The sequence below is a fragment of the Dicentrarchus labrax genome, unplaced genomic scaffold (assembly GCF_905237075.1).
Source record: "Dicentrarchus labrax unplaced genomic scaffold, dlabrax2021, whole genome shotgun sequence".
Taxonomy (NCBI): domain Eukaryota; kingdom Metazoa; phylum Chordata; class Actinopteri; family Moronidae; genus Dicentrarchus; species Dicentrarchus labrax.
The window spans coordinates 23,712,227-23,734,495 of record NW_026136715.1 but is presented as its reverse complement, the minus strand read 5'-3'; the positions used below and the strand labels follow the sequence as shown (position 1 = coordinate 23,734,495).

The 22,269-nt window shown below is 41.6% G+C and overlaps 2 protein-coding genes across 3 annotated transcripts; one reads left to right on the top strand and one right to left on the bottom strand.

Annotated features, from left to right (window-relative positions):
• Window positions 1-1,707: 1,707 nt before the first annotated feature.
• znf341 (zinc finger protein 341) lies at window positions 1,708-11,912 on the bottom strand. 2 transcript variants are annotated; one of them, XM_051426491.1, is made up of 16 exons: window positions 11,803-11,912; window positions 11,117-11,227; window positions 9,729-9,919; window positions 9,241-9,390; window positions 8,747-9,070; window positions 8,393-8,576; window positions 8,012-8,105; window positions 7,840-7,930; window positions 7,246-7,423; window positions 6,583-6,827; window positions 5,796-6,004; window positions 4,669-4,765; window positions 3,894-4,026; window positions 3,404-3,515; window positions 3,121-3,191; window positions 1,708-2,687 (listed from the first exon to the last, which is right to left on the bottom strand). In XM_051426491.1, exons 1-16 carry the CDS (start codon window positions 11,831-11,833, stop codon window positions 2,110-2,112), a joined length of 2,799 nt encoding a protein of 932 aa, XP_051282451.1. In that variant the 5' UTR covers window positions 11,834-11,912; the 3' UTR covers window positions 1,708-2,109. The 2 variants fall into 2 exon arrangements, with proteins under 2 accessions (XP_051282451.1, XP_051282452.1); XM_051426492.1 differs by having other exon boundaries at window positions 8,012-8,102.
• Window positions 11,913-12,226: 314 nt separating this feature from the next.
• On the top strand, window positions 12,227-21,958 carry e2f1 (E2F transcription factor 1). Its single transcript, XM_051426538.1, has 7 exons — window positions 12,227-13,645; window positions 13,936-14,035; window positions 15,594-15,813; window positions 16,016-16,168; window positions 16,776-16,890; window positions 16,979-17,261; window positions 18,358-21,958. Exons 1-7 carry the CDS (start codon window positions 13,394-13,396, stop codon window positions 18,597-18,599), a joined length of 1,365 nt encoding a protein of 454 aa, XP_051282498.1. The 5' UTR covers window positions 12,227-13,393; the 3' UTR covers window positions 18,600-21,958.
• Window positions 21,959-22,269: the final 311 nt, after the last annotated feature.

Genomic DNA, 22,269 nt, shown 5'->3' with positions numbered 1-22,269 from the left:
CCTGTGGAACCAGCACCCAGTTTGGTTTCTGGAAGCAGACACCTTCTTCAATTTTAAGAGTAGGATTAACACTTTCATCATTGATAAAGCTTTTAGTTAAGGCTGGCTCAGGTGAGCCCTGAACCATCCCTTAGTTATTCCTCTATAGGCCTTGACTGCCAGGAGACTTCCCATGATTCAAGGAGCTCCTCTCTCTTCCTTTCCCTCCCCCTCTGTATACATTCTTATCTTATTATGTTACTAACTCAACATCGTTCTCTCCTTTAGTTTTGTGCTTTCTCGTCACTCTCTGCAGGTATTTCTGCCTCCAGAGCTGGATCTATTATTGCCAGCCACCTACTGCACCCATACTCCTGCTCACCATAAAATGCTACAATTATATTATATATATATATATATATATATATATATATATATATATTATTTTATTATTAATTAACTCTTATTACTTATGGTTATTTGTAGAAATATCATTACCACTACCATACTACCGTTACTATTACTTTACATCTCTGTGAAATTTTCATGTTATGTTCTCTGCCCAAGGTTTCTGCCAGTTGAAAGGGAGTTTTTCCTTGCTACTGTCACCAAGTTCTTGCTCATGGTGGTGCGAACTGTTGGGTCTCTGTAAATAATATGTACGGTTTAGACCTGCTCTTAGTGTCAAAAAGTGTCCTGAAATAACTACTGTCACGATTTAGCGCTATATAAATTGAATTGATTTAAATTTACGAAACACATCAACTTTTTGTCCAAAACTCCTGTCATAACTGCCGGCATGGCTTGTTTCAAGTTATGTACTTAAATTACTTGTGTTTTTGTGTTTACTGCTACTTCTGTGTCCTCTGTGCACATATCTGTTGCATTTACATTATGTCCATCCTGGAGGAGGGATCCCTACTCTGTTGCTCTTATTGAGGTTTCTCCCTTTTCTTCCCGTAAAGGGTTTTTTGGGAGTTTTTCCTAATCTGAATCATATTTTTACAGATTATATTCTGAGAAAGAGTTGGGCTTTTTGGCTATATGAATAAAATTAATTCACTTGACTTTAAAGGCTTTATCAATTATTGTGTACATACAGTGCTTACTGTTGACAGGTGTTGTGTATGTTTTTTAATCTAATTCATGACCAATCCAATAAATCTCATCTTAATATCATTCCACAGACTTTTTCTATATACTTTCACACACATAGGCAACTTTTTGTTAGGTACAATACGCTTACTTGTAGGTGCCATTTTTGCAACTAGTTTTGAGAATCTTTTTGTAATGGTGACCCCATTTTTCCTTTGTTGAATGAAAAGAGTTTAACCCTGAAACAAATTACACATGTACTTGAAATAAATGTATAGTATAATACATTATAATACATAATACATTTAGACCATACTAATTACCAGCATTTGGTTATTTCACTGTGATTTTATTATTACTAAGTAACACCAGCAGGTGGAATTAGTCTGGTGACCTCTGTCTATCTGTAGAATTGGGCAGCCCTCACTACTTTAGGCTCGGATGCACCTGTTCATGCCTAGCTACATTTGGATATAGCCCTTTTATTGCGCCCCCACTAGGTAGTCTCAGAAATGTAAGAAATGACCAAGTGAAGTAGAAACAAGCACAGTTGAAGGAAAGTGTGTACACCAACACTTGAGCAGAAACTGAATGTCGAACTGATCATACATGACAGAAAAAGAGTATCAGAGCTTGGAATTTTACAAGAAGAATATTTATATGGACACAAATATAATTTAAACTTATAATCATTTCATTTTTGCTACATAAATTCAGATAAAATGTTGCCATTGGTTTTTGACATTTTAAGTGAACCACTGTGGCTTAACTTGCACAAATGTTGCACACGAACACAGAAAAGGTCCACTGGTTATTTTGGCAATATAGATCAACCAGGTAACATAACTGTACCCTTATTTTCATTTACAGTAAAACACATAAAAACAGTGCCTATCATTTACATAATGTTTTAATTTAAAACAAATAATGAAATAACTTCCCAGACCCACAGTTTTTTTTAAAATAATGGATGGAGTTTGTTTGGTCCATGTTCAGGAGACATTCCTACAAAGATCAAAAACTTAAAACTTAAAACTACAAACATGGCTGCTGCAAACAGTTTTGGTCATTGCTCTGAATCTGCTCCAGTGCCTCGGCAGCATGTTCCATCCTGTCTTCCTCCTCCTCTCTTTCCGTCTGCCCTTCAATGGTGGTTATAGACATTGCAGCCTGACAACCCTCGTCAGTCCTCCTCCCCTCCTCCTCCTCCTCTTCCTCTTCCTCCTCCTCCTCCTCCTCCCCGTGTGTTTCCATCTGTTCTTGGCTGCTCTTAGAGCTGTCGTCCTCCTCTCCGTCATCTCCACCAGCCCCTGGCCTTTTCGCTATTCTCGCAAACCTGCTTCTTCTCCCGTCATCCTCTCCATCCTTCTCCTCTGCCATCGGCACTCCTATGACCTCGTCTCCCTCTGCCTCTCCAGTCCCTCCTTCACTTCCTGTCCCGTTCCCTGCTGCAGGACATTTGTGATCTCTGTAATAGCTCTGTCTAGTGAATCCCTTGTTGCAGGTGGAGCATCTGAAGCGGTAGTTATCTGTGTGCGACTGCTGATGCTCGAGCATGTGAGCCCTGCGGCTGAACGCCTTCTGACAGAATAGACACTTGTAGGGTTTGATACCTGGAGGAGAGAGGAGTTTATAAGAATCAGTGTAATAATGGCATTTATCGTTTTTGATGTTTCAGTGATACAAACAATTCTTGGATATTAAGATGCTGAAGAAACCGGCTACTACACCTAAAGATTTAGTTCCTAACACTTCATTTACATTTACTTCCACTTAGGATTTGCAGTCAAGTCTATTGTGTGTCCAGAAACAAGTCATTCATCCAAGTGAACTATTTCCACGTCTGGGTCACCACCAATATCTAATATATATATCTAATATAAGAATCTGTTCCGTCTTTAGATAGTCTGCTAACAGACTGGTTTTTTAAAAAATAAATCATGTGGTAATGGAAGTTTAATTAAGGCTTCGACTTATCAGAACATTACAAACAATATTCCATCATCATTGTTTAGATCAAAAATATTACTGCTATTACTAACTCACCAGAATGTGACAGAATGTGGGCCTTGAGTTTGTCTGGTCTGTTGAATTCTTTGGTGCAGCCTACATGTGACCTGATGCAAAAACAGAAATGTTAGCATAAAGATAAATTAAATGTCTTGTAAGAAAGGTAAGACAGTCTGAAAGGAAATGAGGAGGAAAATGAAAGGTTAGATGTGAGAAAAGTTGACAAGAATCCAATAGGGAAAGAGGGAAGAATGGGTTAAATGAGAGGGCCTGTTTCAGTGACTTCAGCTAATCCGGCTTTTCCATTGGAGAGCCTCACCTAAAGGGACACTTGTATTTCTTGAAGGGTTCGTGGATGAGCATGTGTCGCTTCACTTTATCCTTCCTGTTGAACGTCGCCTCACAGAGGGAGCATTTGTATGGCTTTTCACCTGGAAAATGGAATCAGCGTCAAACTCACACCTTTACCTTGATTACGTAATCACAGCAGGCACTTAGATTACATATATAGATACATATATATGATATATATATAAGTGTTTTTACTATTCCAGTGCTAACATTTTAGCCAGAGATACATCAACATCAACATGCTTCATCAGTAGCCTCGGAATTTACTCACACATTATTAAGGTATTATAATGCAACTAAAAACAGTGCTACCCACAGAAACAAACATCGTCAGAGAATCTCCAGCATAGGACGGCAAAAACGTCACCAAATCAGCCTAAGACGACGCACAATTGTTTAGTGGCTTGGCAAAAACCAGTGTCAGAGAGACAAGAGAGTTTTATGATACACATTCAGACCTGAGTGAATACGTGTGTGCAGCTTGAGGTAGTGCTCTGTCTTGAAGGCCTTCTTGCAGATCTGACACTTGAACCTCCCTCCGATGCCATGAGTGGGGAGGTGGCGCCTGAAGTACCTTTCACATGGGAAAATCTGACAGACAGAGAGAGAACAACAGTTCAGCTAACAATGAATAAATACGTATCTCAACAAAATAACTCTTCTTTGGGATCTAAGGAAGAAAATAAAAATACTCAGTTTGAGACATACAACCGTTGGCCAACCAAAGTAAACCCAAGTGACACCTCTTGCATCTAATAGACAAGCTTAGTGATTCTCCAACAACTCCAGTAGTTTGGCCAGTGTGCTGCTGTCAGCTCCAGGAAATGACCAGCCTGTGTTTGATGGTGCGTCCACGCAGTAAATAGAGGATGGAGGTGGAGAGTAATCTGATTCTGCAGAATGGCAGAACTCTTTGGCTTGTTGGCGGGGGTTGGCAAGCTAAACAACGATCACTCTTAAGACAGACTGGGCCCCTTTTTAAAAACACAGGCATTGCTGGTTGATGTAAAATGCATCAATACTGGTACTATAGTGTGGGGAAGTTGACTCCATATTCAAAACGCTTTATACTGTGAAATACAGAGATTTACTTTGTGGTGATAGGCCTAATCAACTTTGTGCAAGGGCTTCATTTATATGTAAAAGTCCCGTAGTCCAGCAACTCCGGCTCTTCAGCTTCACAGATTCCAAAGGTGTATGGCTTGTATGTATTCACATTAGTGTGTACAGTACCTTTTGACAGTGTGGGCAGGGAAAGCTGTGTGAGGCAGTCAGTAGATGTTGTTCCAGTGCCTCCTGGGTAGAATATCTGCTTTGACACTTCACACACCTGAAGAGAAATGCAGGAAGGGGATTTTTGGTAGAATTAAGAATGATGTACCAACAAACTACTGTAGCATAGGTCTCCTTTGAACCTACACATACCAGCCATACAAGAACATAAAAGGGGCTGAGGACCAACTGCAGCCTGGAGGAAGATTTTTGACATTTTTCTTTGGTATGAACAGCCGAGAAGAAGTCCATCATGCTTCATATCTCTCTACCATATCTGTGGCACTAAAGCCCATTCATTCTTACTGACAAGGTAAATCTTTATACATGGCTAATAAATAGAAAGTATAACTTTTTTTAAAGGTTAGATAATTTCCAATAACTGCTGGGCACTGTAGGTATTAGCAAACGTTACTCAAACGGGGACTATTTTCAGTTGCGGATTAATTAACACATTTGGTGCTCTAGTGAGTATTTATGGCAGCAGGACGGTGTACATGGGATAGACTCAAAATAAACTACAGTGACATGTTCATCATAATGAGGGAAAATGTCACTCAGTACAACAATGTGGCTCACTGATGTGTTTTTAATAGATTTTAGACAAGGATGGAGCTCTAAGATATATCAGGCCTTGGCTACACAAGCAATACTTTTTAGAAGGACCAATTCACTGTTGGTTTTAGGTTTTTCATGGAACAGTAGAAAATGACAGTATCAATATTCCTGTTAACAAGTTTTGTCCATGTGATGTCTGTTTTCCCGGGTTTACTTGGAATTTAAAGCAATGTGAAAATGCAATGTGAAGCCAAACAAACTACATACAAGAATATTCTGCCAAGACCTGAAACACTTAAGTAAAAATAGGAAAAATAAGTAAAACAAAGAAACTGCCACTTTTTTTTAACTCTCCATCATTTGCATTCTGTTGTTGAGGAGCTTAATTTATGAGAGACATACTCATGCATACCCCAGCTCAACCAAAAATATGAGGCCATTTCAGCTGACTTAGGGATTCCAGTGTTCTTCCCTCTATTCTGCTATAACTAATATATAATCAATACACAAGGATGAGTGGTTGAGCTGACCTGTAGACGGTGGTTTCTTTGCGTGTGTTCTGTTGTGGGCAGAAGCAGTGGGAGTACTGGTGGACTCCCAGCTCAAACAGTGAGGGGAACACCTTGCTGCAGAGGTGGCAGCGGTAGGTCAGCTGCTCCTGGTGCGTCCTGATATGCTCCAGGAACTGATCCAACTTCTGGAAGGTCTGGGAGCAGGACTTCAGCACGCACTTATAAACCTGCATGGAAGTGTTTGTGGTTATTAATCTTGTAAGATGTCACATAAGAAATAACAAAACATTTTCTAATGCATGTCCTTTCATACATTTTGTATAGGTGTTTTCCACCTTCCAGGTAGCAGTGGCTTTCTATATTACTAATAAAATAATGAATAGAAATGTTCAGAGACCAGAAATGTGCTTGACAAAGGTAATACAGGACAGCGATACTTGATTTATCTTGTCAAAATGACTTTATTATTGTGTGGCTTTTAAAAGCCTGTTTGTCTGTAACCATGTACTGGTTGGAAACGTCAAGAGTCGTCTGCCATGAGACAAATAGGTAAACACTGACTTTGGGAGAAAAGAGAAGCTGAAGTTGGTAGCTTCTTGTAATAAAAAGGCTGCTGTTCAGCATCTGACTCTAAAGTTACAAGATGCCCATAAATGCACCACACAGGCAGACTCTTGTGCTTTCATTTGCAGAACCACGCAGTGAAAGAACCCAACTAAAATAAAAAGATAATTGCCTTTGTCAATCAAGAGTCAGGTTTTCTGCAGGTTGACAGAGCCCAACATATATCTTCCTCTGTACTCACCTGCTCCCCTTTGTGCTGGGTCAGGTGGGACTTTAGCTGGAAGTAGGTCTTGAACTTGCTGGCGCAGAACTGGCACTGGTAGGAGCTGTCTATCACAACTATCTGTTTGGTCTGAGCTTGGCACTGTTGGTTCTGATCGGACTGCGCCTGCATCTGTACCTGAGGATGCCCGTCCTGCATGACTTCCCCTCCGCTACCCTCGGGATCAGCCTCGGTCGCACTCTCCTCCAACTCCCCTGAAGCTTCTGTAACCAAGCATTGTATTTACTGAAAAAGGCTGGATCAGTTGCTATAGCTATTATAACTGGGATCAGCATTTTTTTGTCCTAAAAGCAGGACAAAAGTATGAGTAACATCCAACTCAATGAAATACAGAAGATGTAGCTGTGAAGGTTCGATTTATTGCAGGGCAATATATTAGTTCTATCTCAGTGTACTTAATAAACAGGCAACTTGAGCTCTATTGTTTATGGTGCTGTTGGTACACGTTATTTTGTTTACTTGTTGGCATGGGTTGCAGTTGCTCTAACCAGCACAGAGCCACAAAGACAGCAGCTTTTATTTTATTCAAAGCTTTACTTCATGCACAATGTCATCAATATGATTCAGATTCTCTGCATTGATATTTGGATGTGTCAGTTTGGTGTATTAAACAGATATTACCTGTTTGAGCTGCCTCTTCTTCTGCTTGTACTTGACTGTTCTGCTGCTGTGACCCTTCCTCCTCTGGTTCCCCCTGCTGCTGCTCCCCGCTCCCCTCCTCTTCATTGGATGACATTGATACCACCTTTACTGTGATTGGTAATCTTGACACTGTGCTGGCCACACCCATAGGCCACACCTTTAACATAAAGACAGTTGTTGTTACTGTGTTGTTGGCACTACGCTGCGTTCACATCTTATGGGAATAATCTGAGGAAGCAAATTTTACATTAAGTTTTACTGCAAACCAAATATTGCAGGCTATTCCACGAACAAAACAAAAAAAATCCCAGTCAATAGCGATGAATGGCTCTTAAAGACAACAGTTCATTCAATTTGAATGTTGTTACTGTTAAATTAATAAACACTAAAATGCAGATTCATTGAGTATTCAGAATTGGTCAAGTTAAAGAAACTGTAGTCAACTGATCGTTCGCTTAACCCTTCTTAACATGGTGTGCAGGGCTTAGCAAACGGTCGATTTACAAAAAAATAAACAATTACAAAATATAATTCATAAAAATAATTACAAAAGCATTATTAAGTATTTAGAACCTTGTGTGTCTGCATGTGTTTCTTCACGTTGGACTTTTGGGCAAAGGCTCGGCCACAGACAATGCACTGAAACGGTTTCTCTCCTGTGTGACTATAGGGAGAAAATAAATATCATGAGTGGAAAGAAATTGATTCCCTTTCTTCTGCTTCAACATGTTAGCCATTAACTCACCTTCTAATGTGCTGCTGAAGGTCAAAGTTTTTCGAGAAAATTTTGTCACAGAAATTACACTTCAGCTTTGGACCTTTTCCTTTCAGCTGCTCTGCTGAGGAGAGAAATTCAGTGAATGAATATTTATCCTATGATGATCAACATACATTTCATGGTTATTGTGTCATCATCTGCAGTTTTATTCATTAATAAATGTAGCCTGTAAGTTTTATAACGGACAAATGCTTCTCCAAAACATTATGGAACCAGTGGATCATTTAACAAAGTCCTATCTGGACAGAGGTTCAAAAGGACTAAAAAGCACACTTAACATTGATCTGCCCCTGCATTTAAAAAAATTAAATAAACTTGCAATGTTGTTTGATGTTTTTCCTCACATACCCGTGGCTCCATCTGGGCTTTTTTTGCTACTCCTCGGCCGTTTAGGAATGATGACCTTTTCAAAGTCGCCCAGCTCTGTCAGGTTGGTGGTGATGCTGCAGATTTTTGTTTTGGTTCCCTGATTCCCGGGGCTGTAGACGGGAGGGGTGGTGAATGGCTGGCTCTCCACACACTGACTGGGCACCTGAGGGAGACACATGGGCTCAGTGCTCTTCAGTTTGAGTCCTCTGTGCATATAACCACATGCCTTATCTAATCATGCAATACAGTGTTTGTTTGTTTTTACTTGTGCATCACCAGAATACATTAAATAGTGCATAATATAATCAATACCACACAGCAAGCTTTACTCACTTGTACAGGATGGAAAGGCTGCAGACCCAGGGTGTGGATCTCTGCACCACCACCCCCAGCCATATGGGGCAGCGTGCTGTACACCTGGACCACTGAGTTACTGTGGCTCGCTGGGACCTGTGAAGAGAGCGGCTGCTGGGTGGGCTGTCCAGCTGGCAGGGGGTGGGCCGGTGTCTGACCGGGGGGCAGGGGGTGGGAGGACTGCTGCTGCTGCTGTTGCTGCTGCTGCTGCTGCTGCTGCTGTTGGTGATGATGATGATGGTGGTGGTGGTGGTGATGGTGCTGCAGGTAAGATACACCAGCTGTGTGCATGCTCAAGTTACTCTGCAATACAAAAAAGGAAGCAGACAGATTTGATAATAACATAGTGTATTATTTAATGTATATATATGCTCAGATTGGACATTATCAGCTACCCAAACTTTAAATAGAAACTATCATACACGTTGCATGGCAAGGATGTGATGTGCACAACATCTCCTGTGCTGTATTACCTGTATAGGCGTCTGCATGGTGGCCATGGGCTGGTCAATGGAGGTGAAGGCTGAGATGGCCGACATGAGAACGTCGTCACTGACCAGCACGTTGCCTTGGACCAGAGTGTGCGTCAGAGGGGAGGGCGGGACTGTGATGTAGGTAGATACCTGATGTATAAGTGGGGAATGCATGCATGATTGTGTAAAGTAGTTCTTACCTACTGTGCTAAATACACACAACCATAAGTAACAAATATGTGTTTTAGTCTCAGACAAAATTAATGTTACTGTATTTTTATCTTAATGTATAGCTTCATATTTTATCTACAGAGCATATTTTTCCAAATCACTTCCTGGTTCATTTGTAGTCTCATTTAGTTCATATGCTGTACATTTACAGATAAACCAACAAAGTATGACCTAACCTACTAACGGACTGCCCATTAAACTGACACTGATCAAATAATTAATCAATCACCCACATAACAAACCCTAACCATCCTCACCTGTCTGTTGGCGGGAGTCTGTGGTCCAGAGCTGATTGAAGGGACAGGCGTGTAGGCATTGGTGGAGGCCAAAGACACTGTGGACAGGGAGGGGGCGCTAGACTGACACTGCTCCCTCTTGTGTGTCATGAAGGCTGGCAGAGAATTGAACTGTTTCTTACACTTCCCACACAGGAACACGTCTTCGTCGTCTGTAGGAAAGGCAAACATGGAGGTTTGAGGAATTTACAGCAATGGAGAGAAAGAATAACACACCTACAGTGCTGTGTACTGTTGTCATACCCTCCAGCATTTCCATGCATACAAATGTCTATTTCAAATATTATTTCAGTGGTTAAGGGGAGGGATATTTATATTATTCAGTCAGTTGTACACTGCCTGTTATCAGCCTACATGGCAACTGGTCCATGTTACTCTCAGACCAGGCCTAACCGAGCCTCATGGGTACAGGCCCTGGCACCTCCCCTCACAGGCCTTGCTCCTGGAGGGGAATCACCCTCTAAACTTGCTACTCACCTGGGATCAGTTTGCCTAGTCAGACCCTACCAGGAGGTGTTACCCCCAGCAACACATCTCCCAGAGTCGCAGGGAGACACAAACCCTCCCAACACAATAAGGTGGCAACTATCAAGGGATTGTGCTAATCTTGAGAAGCAAAACAGGCAAGCAATTTTTTTTAAATATGTGACACAAGGACAGGTTGCGATGCCATAACATCAGGGAGATGGGTTCAAAGTAGATGAGGGGAGTAAACAACCACAAATCATTCAGTCACAATCCAATAATAACCATAATTATTGCCAACTTGTGACTAGCCGAATAAGTAAATAAATCCAAATATAAGTAAATTAAAAGTATAAGCGAGCCCTATGACAATAAAGATCTATCATCAAATGCTATATATATAGTATATTTAATGAGCAATTATTTAAGCTGACATTTACTGGCAAAATTGATCTTGCGATGAAATTCATCAGGATCTGGGTGGCATACCCCGTCAGCTAAACACTTTCCTTAATATATGAATGTATCTATTGGTATTGTCTTTACTGTATTTATATGTTGCTGTGTTTATGTCTGTGTGTTTCTACGTTGAACTGGCTGTGAAAACAAATCTCCCTCAGGGACAATAAAGTCTAAATCTTAATCTCAATATCTGAATGCCTCCTGTCCCCTTTGTTCTCCATCAGTACAACAGGAGAATAACATTACCTTCGACCAATTTAAAGTAATCGTGATTCTTCTTCTTAACATTAGATTTTTGCATTGAACTGACACTGTGTTGAAGACTGTATCCCTTCGCAAGGAACCACATTTTGTGTTTGCCCAACGACACAGGCTGTAGACTTTCTGACTCCGCTGTCAGCTACTGTATGTGCTGTACATACCCATAGACTGGATGGTGGGGGTCCCAGAGACGTTCTGGTTGTTTGGGTCAGGAACCCCGCCTTGGCCATCCAGCAGAGACTGGACCGCCAACACTGTCTGGTTGTCCATGCCTGAGGAGGAAGGAGGAGGAAGAGGAAGAGGAAGAGGAAGAGAAACATGAGTCACATGATTCAAAGCTCCACTGTAATGTGTTGTAATACAGTTTTGGAAGAATGTACACAAATCTAATAATAATGATTAATTAAGAAGAAAGAATTCTTAATTGAGAATAATAAAAAAAAGCATGTGGTCGATGTAAACTCACTATGGACTAACACATCAGTTATTATAGTCCTATAACAATATTACAGTTTGCTTCCATCAAAGGGGCCTGCTGCAAAACTCTAACATACAGTGTGAGTGTCAACAAGGGGCCCACATTATTTTACTGCCTGGCTGTATTGTGTTGAGAACGCCTTACAGTCGTAAGCTGTCCATATTGTCTTGACAATAATCAGGCTGTTTGTTTGTTTACAGTCACAGTCACCCTCTCCTCTATGGGATGTTTGGATTGTTATAACAAGAATAGACGCATACGCATTCATTCCGCACATGGAAATGGTCCAGGTATATCGCTGTTGTATAAAACACACATTCCTGTTTCATTCTAGTTGTGGTTACGTGGTTATTAACAAATTATTCCTACCTTCAAGCACTTCAAATATTGCCTGCGCCATCTTGTAGCTCTTCTGCTGCGCAATAGGCGCTCGATTAGCAAGGGCTGCCTGTTGAGGTACGCTCCCCACAACTCATAGGAACTTACAATGAAAGCGCTTAAAACTAAGAAGTTGGGGCAAACATTTATGTTCACAATTAACAGACGTTGATTTAAAAAAAAGTACTGTTTGTACTACTGTTTATTTATTTGTCTGAGGCCGATATGAAGTGTAAGTAATGGTCTGTTCATTTCGTGTAAGCCTGTAACTAAACCAACACGGTGCCATTAAGTTGTTGGTTTTTTTGCGTGGAACTTGAACGCACCTTCTCAACGATGACTCTGCGCTCGGTAAAATGACAGACTACAGTATAGACCAATCAGAAGCCGTCCGCCCCGCCCTGCGGAAAGTTCAGCTTTTTGACCAATGGGAACCGTCGGATTGGCGCACGTGTCGGTTTCGCGGCAAAAAAGATTTCGCGCGAAAACTGTCCGATCCTTGTTTAGATGTAGATCAGCTGGGACAATAACAACAATAACGACCGATAACGGGGTCGGGACGGCGCTTTTCTAAATGGACCGCGTACTGTGTGAGCAACCAAAGGACCAGCGGCTGTTGTTTTAAAGGATGCGTGTGTATTTAACCGCTTTATTTCCTTACATTTCCAGTTTGTCGGACTGCTTCCTGCGTGCCCCAACAAAACGAGGGGTTGAAGAATTGGGCTAATAACTTAGCTAGCATGCTAATCTGCCCTACATTTTCACCTCCAACGGTATCTGTGTATAATCCGCTGAACTGCCCGTCGCTTTATGGCTCGTACTCTCAAAGATGCTCTTGAGTTCTGGTGAAGCCTTTTGCATTGTAGATATTTTATTTCGATAGCTCACTCCTGGAATGCTGCTATAAAGTTTTAATAGCCGTTTAACTAAGCCCAGTGTGAGGTGTGAGGAGAAATAATATTGTTAAGTGGGTAACGTTAGTTTACCGGCTGCACCGGGTTGTTTGTTAACTTGTTTCAGTCTTTGTTGTTAGGACACAAGCTAGCTCGTTAGCAGGGCTGGTAGCTGTGTTAAGGGCATTGTGGCCAGGCCTCGCGGCTGTACTGTACTGACAGGAGAGATGAAAACAAAAGATTAGCTTGCTCCCTCGCTAGCTCGCTAACCCCCTGCGTTTATTACTGCCACGGACTATTTGGGACTCTCTCTTTGATAACATATCAGCGGCTGAGCCTCAAGGCGCAGAGCTGGTATGCATTTTGCAATATTATATTGTTTGCCAAATTTCCTTGTTTGGCAGAACAGCCTGTCTTGCTGTTTCACCATCAGCCTAAAAATAGTTTTCAGCAGTTAGCTTCCAATAGGTTATCATTTGGTTATAATGTATTTGCAGTAGGTTGAGCAGTAAGGCGGACAGTAGAGAAAGAGGAACTTTATAAAGAAATGTTTAAGCTGCCTATAAACAGCTGCAAGCAGACTTTCAGAAGGTTTCACCATTGTTCCTTAAATTCACTGAGCACAGCAAATCCAAGTCGGTGTTGAGACCCCCAAAGTCCAGTGAAGGACCACTCGGTGACACACTGCAATGTCAGAGACTCTGATAACGGGCCAGACATCGGAGGATCTGTTGGCTGACTTTGAGATCTTGCTGAACTCTGGGAGTATTGACCTGGGCGAGGACCACCAGATAGTGATCATCACCAGCCCCAGCAATGAGGGACTCCACCCGGCCGCTGCCCCCACCAGCACGGGGGAAATCTTGCTGTTTGCCACGCCACAGGGCCCTGCTGATGTGGGGATCCAGGACAAGAGGCGGCCGGCTCTGGGAAGACCTCCGGTGAGGAGAGGAAGGGGTGGGGGGCGCTGTGGGAAGAATGGGGAGAGAGAAAGTGAAAGAGTGATAGGGGAAGTGGTTAGCTGAGGTGTTGTCCCTTTTGTTGAAATGTTTACATGAAACTGCTTCTGACTGCGTGACAAAGTCCATCCACCTGTTGCTTTAAGACATTTGGTGGCTTACTTTTACTTTCCTCTTCTTAATATATAATAAGTACATAACGGTAATAATATAATCATGGTAGTTTTTCCACAATGCTTATGTTTCTTTCTCCAACATCTGTATTTCTTCAGGTAAAGAGGAAGTTGGACCTGGATAGTGACCATCAGTATGTCAGCACCAATCGTCCGTCCGTTGGCCAAGCGCCACCCTCCACGCCCGCCCCTCCCAGAGGTACACATATACTCGCTCACAGCTCATTCTGCTGATTTCTTTTCATTGTCACCCAAAATTCGCAGCAGAAGCAACACGTCAGCTGTGCGTCAGCCATCCAATCCATACATACTCTGACCTTTGCTACAGCCATTGTCCTAAAAACAGCTGTCCCTTTATCAGCGCAGACAACAGCCTGCCGACCTTTGTCTTTGTCTTCACTGGGCTGACAGCTATGAGAAATATTTAAAACTACTGGTCTCTTCGAATGACAAAAGAGAGCTTTTAAGCATGCAGGAAGACAATGTAGTAATTCATTTATGTCGTTTTCTCGCTCACATTAACAGCAATAATTCAATAATCAGTAATTCCAAAGTTCAAAACATAAGGTGGGTGTTTTGAATGGTTGCTTATGGGAGATGCACTTCACTACACACACAACAAGCAGAAAAGAAATCTGACATGGAGTGTAAAAGATGGGTCACATGTTAGAGTTGGTTATTGTTAACTGAACAAACTACAAATTCATGGCATGTCTTTTAAAATGTTTTGACAAGGAGTTCAAACATCAATCATATTAAGAGAAATTGATTTTAAAAACTGTTTATAGTATAATTGATTCATGTGAAGTTTAGCATGCAGCACACACTGGGAAACGGGAAATGTTTTTGTCGGGTGGTATTGTTTACTGTAGGATTGAGCAATGTTTTAAAAACGTTATCCTCACTAAACCACCTTGGAAGTACTCTAATAAAAAAACCACTTATTTCAACCTCAACAGAAAAGAAAGTCTTTCCACTCATCACCAAGTCTAAACGAGTTAGATGTGAAAGTATTCTGGCTCTACACGCTGTTCCACCTCCTTCTCGCTCTTCACGTCATGCGTCTACTGTCCCGACTGGTCCCGCCATGTCTTTGTTGTGACTGGAGTAAGAGTCCTGGTTGGCGGCACAGTAAATCACCTCTGTACTTTATGCCCTGTCATACAATTGGTCAACTTAAACCCTTAATTCACAGAGTTATAAAAAATGTTCTGCCCCAACAGCTGTTCTTCCTCTCACTCGTTCTTCGGCTCAGTGGGTGTACTGTGCTGCTGAACGTCTGTCGCAAGCAGCAGCTTTTGTTCTTCAGAGGCACACCATTAAATTAGCAAAATAAAACCAGCAATGACTGCAGAAAGCTGATATATTCATTCAATTGCCCAACCCTGATATACTGTTTTCTAGGATGTACATTTGAATCGAATGGAATGGACATTTTCTGCAAATACAAATAGCAGGCGTCTGTAAAGTAATTTCTTGCCCTAGAGTAAGAATGAATGATAAAAAACATCCTCATGAGTGCCTGAGTGTCCAGAAAATAGGAGGAAAAACATCCAAAATAATGTATTATTTCCTGGACAGTTTGGGTTTTACTCTTGCTACTTCCCCCAGGCCAGCAGGAGTTTCATTAGGTCAACAGGATGATTCAGTTCGGAGAGATGGGATGCTCTTCTTCACTGCTGCTTCAGTTTGTGCCGTATGCCAATAAGGGTGTAGTCCACTGTTGTTAAAAGCAGAATTTCCCCCTTTCTTTCCAGTTCCTCGAAATACAGCGGAGAAGTCGCGGTATGACACTTCCTTGAACCTGACCACCAAGCGCTTTCTGAACCTGCTGTCCCAGTCGACTGACGGCGTGGTGGATCTGAACTGGGCCTCGCAGGTCCTGGATGTCCAGAAGAGACGCATCTACGACATAACCAACGTCCTGGAGGGAATCCAACTCATCTCTAAGAAGTCCAAGAATAACATCCAGTGGCTGTGAGCATTAAAAAAAAAAAAGAGCCTATATTGTGTTACTAGACTAGAGTATAAAAAGAATAAATACAACTACATCAAAATGGCGTATGAAACCCTAACAAACGCAACAGTAAGCATAACATTACAGCAGTGAAATATTAAGTTGGTGTGAAGCCCACAAACCACTTGATTTATTTTATCTTTCATTTTCCTTCTCCTGCAGTGGGAATCGAGTGGATGCGGCACTGGTCTCCCGCCATAAGGAGTTGCAGAGGGAGGTGTGTGACCTCACAGAGGCCGAGGAGCAGCTGGATGAGCTCATTTCCAAATGCAACCTACAGCTCCGACTGCTCACAGAGGACCCACAGAACAAGAAATATCCTTTGGACAGTACAGCTGCCAACTGCCGATTCTGTGTCCGACTCAATGCCTCTGACACCGTTCACACGTGGTCAACGACAACCTCACTAGATCGAGGCGGCTGCAGTTTTTAGAGACACTGCAGCTGCTGTTTACCGGCTGCAAAACCCAGGGCATGATGGGAGATCGGCTTTTCATTTTTGATACCACCAGTTTAATATTTAACTCCAGACTGTAGGCTGTTTCAGGTCTCATGTTGTGCAGTGAACGTTTAATCTGTTAACAAACACATCTTGTCTGGTTGCTAATAATAATAATCGTAATAAAGTTTATTTGTATGTCCAAACGTTATCTAAAAACTACAGGCAGCCTGAGGATGATCTAACAGGATGTAAACATTTCTGTGACTTCCAGGATATTGTTTGAAGGCGGCTCGAAACTGTCCGACTTGACTGCTGCGTTTTTGTCACCGCCTCCTGCTGCTGCCGCCTGATCTCGTCCGCTTCCCAAGCGAGGCACAGTTCATCTCGAACGAGCCCATTGTTGCTGTCTTGGACTCTGTCTGGTCTCAGTGTGATACCACTTTCAGCTGTATTGTATTCCTTAATTGTTGTGTTTGTCACGTTGGGCTATGTGCGCTGCCAGGACTTAAAGAAGTCATTTGATTCCCCAGACCAGCTGGTCATGGTGATCAGAGCTCCACCAGAGACCCAGATGCAAGTTTCAGAACCCAGCCAGGTACGAGGCTTGACCGTTATTCAGCTTCTTGAAACAAGTTCATTTAAAGGATTTTACTTGTCCGTTTACATTTGTTTCCATCTCTCAGGGTTACCAGGTATCGCTGAAGAGCTCGCGGGGTCCAATCGACGTCTTCCTCTGTCCCGAAGACAGCTCCGGCGTCTGCAGCCCCGTGACGGGAAGCAGTCCCTCGAAACCCAATGCTGACGCCTCCCTGGACCCGCCTGCCACACAACACACAGACAAACCACAAGCCAGAACGTCCACAACCGCCCTGGAAGTGGGTTTATCATCACCAGCGTCCACGTCATCCACGGCGACAGCAGCCTCCCAGCATGACCCCTCATCACTGGTGTTAGGAGGCGACACAGGTGAGTGTTCATTTGTTTGGTAAATATATGTAGGTTTATTGGAATACCCTCAATTTTCAATGCTGAGAATCAATTTAAGGGATACTCTTCCCAAGATTTTGAAAGGTAGTCGTAAGAAGACTGCTGCTATCCCCTATTGAACTCTCATCACGCAGCTAAACGAGCAGGTTGTAGCTTTAAATAGACAAAATGTTTAGCAATATGTTTTACTAACTAGCATCACAAACGCAGTTTATTGTCCCAGACTGGATAATCGGACTTTGATGCTGATGTGACTCCAAATCCGTTTCTCTTCACTGATCTCTCTGTTCTCAGCTCAGTTTTTCAACCAGCAGTGTAAAACCTAAAGATATCAGCGTACAATCATGTATGACAAAGAAATGCATCAAATCCTCACATTAGGGAAGTTGTAAACAGCAAATGTTTTTGCTTAAAATGAGGCAAAGTGAGGAAGTGGAGAACGTATTTAAGACATGTTTTACTTACCGGTACATTGTTTTCCTCTCAAACTTCAAAACTTGAGCTATTAATTAGAAGCTCAGACTCTTTTTCTAAAGCATGTGCTACTGAAGTAATGGGCCCTTTTCAAGGCAGATGTTTTGACTTGTCGTAGCATAGCACATGTGAATCATATTGTTAGTGTTTTTCTTCCACAGAAGTCTCCCAGTAAGCCGTGTCAATGATTGGGCGTGCACAATAGACTTGGCTCTGGAAATGACTCACTTAAATGGAAAGCGGCCATTGTTAATGTTAATTAAAGCTGCCAAACTATGACCGATGTTCTGTTGATATTCGGTAAATGCCCTTTACTGATATAGCACCTTTCACGTCATTCTCCCATTCACACACGTTCATACACTGATGACACAGCATCAGGAGCAGTTTGGGGCTCAGTATCTTGTGCAAGGACACTTTTAATATGTGGTAATCAAAGCCGGGAATCAAACCACCAACCCTCTGATTAGTGGATGACCCGCTCTACCTCCTGAGCCACAGGCAATAAAAATATTTGTGTTTTTAATTGGTAATAAATCAAAATCCAGTCACCACAAATTTCCCTGTGATAACATTTGTTACGTTTGACCTTCCGTAACAGAATCGCTCCTGGGAGGCGACCCGTTTGCCAGCCTTGGAGACATACCCGATTTTGACCTCTCACCCCTCTCCTCCTCGGACTTCCTGAATGGAGAGGGCCTCTCTCTCCCACTGGACGGTTTCATCAACCTCTCCCCCCCACACAGTCATGACTACCACTTTGGACTGGAGGACCATGAAGGCATCAGTGAACTGTTTGACTGTGACTTTGGTGACCTATCACAAGTTTTTGGGAACAGTTGAATGAAAAAGGAGAGGAGGAGCATGTAAGCTTCTAGATTTAGGACGTGTCCTCTCTTCCTCGGGGCTTCTGGAAGGAGTGCTGGAAATCAACGTTATATGGACGTATCTTTTATCAAAAACCCACACATAATGTTGTGGGGTGTGGGGAAAATGTTTCGTGTAGTAATTGCCTGTGATCCCCAGAATACCACCCTAACTACAAAATCTCAAAAATTCCCCCAAATTGTATAGCACATGATTAGCACTTCTCTTTGGCCATTGAAACATTTTAGACCAAGACTTTAGCTTTAGAATAGCTATTTAAATTATTTATATGAATGTTATTTTGATATTTTGTATCAAGTGAGGTGTTTGTCGTTGTTGATAATGTTTTATCCGAGCGGATCGTGCAGGTGTTTGCGTGTGGGAGTATGAACTCACAGGGCTGGTTTCCTAAACACAGATTAGCTTACATGCTACAACTCATAAGACTGGTTTCTTTTAGAAGGCTTAAGGGTTTTTGGAATCAGCATTATTAGAGGTGCAGATCCAGTGCTGGGCCCCGTCCAAAAGCATCTTGGAGTCCACTTTTAATTGCCCTCAAACCCACTGGGTTGTCTTTAGTGGGGTATTCATATATGTATGTGAAAAATGAACGCAAACAAGAACTAAGATGCTTTTGGGGAGCTTGATCCTCATCCTTCTTCAAAGAAAATGGTAACAGAAAGTCACCATGACATTTGTTATTTTTCTTCAAAATACACGTTTCCTTTGGTCATCTGGAGAAAAGCCATTTTAGAGAGTCCGAGGGACAAAGGTGGAGACTCAGTGTGACTCATACTGTGGTTTTGAAGGAAGATCATACAGTTAAAATCCGAAAGGTCAAGACATGTTTTGTTGGTGTGCCGGAAACCAGGTTATAATAGTCTGCTGCAGTTATGCTAGCGAGTTAAAACTAATACTGAATATGTTGTTCTCTATTAGTTAGCTAGGCGTGTAGCACATAGTCTCAGGTGTTCAGAGCAGAGCAAAGTCTTAAATCAATGTTTTTGATGCAAAACATGTATGAGAGTGTGACGTTTTAGATGCATTTCATGGGTGTTGTGTAGGTTGATAATAGGTTTTTACAGGTCTAGAAGAAGCTTGAAGACAGCTTGCGTGTATTTTTATTTTTATGTTTATTTTCGACTTTTTCAGCCGAGGGTTGAGGCGAGAAAAGTTCACCAGATGCCTGTAGAGTAATGCTCCCAGAACCACCCGACTGTTATTGCCAGGTTGGGAATCTCCCAGCAGGCCCTGAGCCCTGACGTACAGTTAAAGAAGTTCAGCAGATCCTTTGGTTGCGTGTTTACTGGAAACATTCAGTGTGGTTTGTTTGTCATTATGGGTGTATTAAAGCACAGCTGCATCTTTTGCTTTTACCAGTCTAATCAAGTGTAGAGCAGTGAGGACTTGAGAAAGGGTTCAGCAGAAGGTATGTTAAACAGGGACTTCCTGTTATGTTATATGCACTTCGAATCAATTCAGAAAGTTAATGTTCATGCCTTAAATCAATGATCTCTATGTGAAGGGAGGTACCTTGGATATCTTATCTTATAGCCCCGAATTCCTTCTTGTCCTGTACAGTCACATCAGGCTCCGCCTTCACATACTACTACATGGTTTGTTTCTACCACATTGATTTTCAGTTGCAGTAAGCAGCAATAACACATCATGTACTCAGAGTATGAGATGAAAAACTGCCCTGCTTCGTGTCCTGTGTTGTTGTAGTTAGAAATTTCTGCATCCAATTTTTTTTTCTTGTTCTAAGTTATGTAAGCTAACATGTTTTTTTGCATTCCTGAAGTATTGGGTTTTAAGATGTGTGTGGGTGCATGTGTGTGGAAAATACAAATTGTCTTTTTTAATTTGATATTTATTTAAAGAAGGGGTTTAATAGAAAATATGGTACAAAGTTTTTCTTTTCTCCCCCAATTTTCTGGCAGGAAGTAACTTTATACCCACACTTTGGGTAAATCCAAGCTAATTGTGCATTGATAAATGTGTTCTTGTAGTAGAATTTAAGTATTTTGTTTGTAAAATAGCTTCTCATAGTATCAGTTATATTTTGCCATGTTTTGTCTCCCCCATAGAGAATATATTTCCCCGTCTTTCCCGTCGTGCATGTGCAACCTTTGCATTGGCTAATGATGCGTCATATTTTCAAGAGAAAAATATTCACAAATACAGCGTATTTGGCACTTTGACTGAAATAACTAATGTAACTTAATTCTTAATTCCTTGTTTGATCGCGGCATTCGTTCTCACATCAGCTTAGATGAAAGATAATCTCGATGTTGCAGGCAACATTGCTGATCTAAGGTTGTACATGTATTATATAGGGCTTCCTTTGGGTGCCTCAAACTGTCACGTGAATGTGTGAAAACCTTATAACTACAGTCATGTTTCCTTTATCTTCAGCTCTGGAAATCAGAAAATCCAGTGTATATTTTCAACAGCATCTGAAAAGTTTTCAACTGACAGCGGTGTTACACGCCTCTAAGATGTTAGGCTCCTTTTATAACCCGTGTAACCCTCATAGAATGTATCATGTTTGTTTTTGTCTGTCTTGGTTTTAACGTCCAACATCCAGCTGAACTGGTCGACATTGTTTGCAGAATGTGAGCAGTTCATGTTGTCCACCTTTGTGAAATTTGTGTCATTCATGTTTTGGTTCCCTGCAGGACAAATGCAGTGCCTTGTTGAGGTAAAATATTAATTAATATTGAAATCAGGATTTCTTTTTGTGTGTGGCCAGGGTGATGGAATGCAATGTTTTCATGTGGTTTGTTTTGTTTTGTTTGAAAAGTGTTCAAGATAACATTTGCACCAGGGTTGAAATCAAATCACCTTCAGTTAAAATTCAGAACAGATACCTCTGTATAAGTATCTGTGGAAATTGGAGCATATTGAAGGAGCATAATAGGTCAGGGCTGTACTGAATTCCTTGTGAAATATATGACATTTGACGCAAAACTAAAAATATCTAATATAGTTGTTGATTCTTATACAAAAGTGTCTTATCATGTGTTAAAAGTCACTGTTGGATGCAAAAGAATTTCACTAGTGCTATGAAATTTCTGTGGTTTAACAGACCGAAAGTGAATTGACTCCAACCCTGATCCAGTCGCTGTTCGAAGTGCTTTTAAGGGAAACTTATCTGGCAACCTAACAATCAGTCCCAGTTATTCTGTTTTACAAATTTTATTTTTGTCCTTACATTCTAGGTAAAAAAATAAATAAATGCAGGTTTGTACTTGTGAATTATTAATGGGCCCTAATATGCCCTTTTGTATCAAATTTTCTTTGACAAAAATAAAAAGTTAACTATTTTGATTTGACCCATTTGTATCACGTCTTGTTTTTCTGTAACACAAAAGTGAATCTAACACCAAAACTATAAATATATAATCTACACCCATCAGCCATAACATTGTGAGCACTGACAGGGAATAACACTGATTATCTGGTTATCATGGCTCCTGTCAGTGGGTGGGATATATCAGGCAGCAAGTGAACATTTTGTCCTCAAAGTTGATGTGTTAGAAGCAGGAAAAATGGGCAGCGTGAGGATTTGATGGACTTTGACAAGGGCCACATTGTGATGGCTAGACAACTGGGTCAGAGCATCTCCAAACCTGCAGCTCTTGTG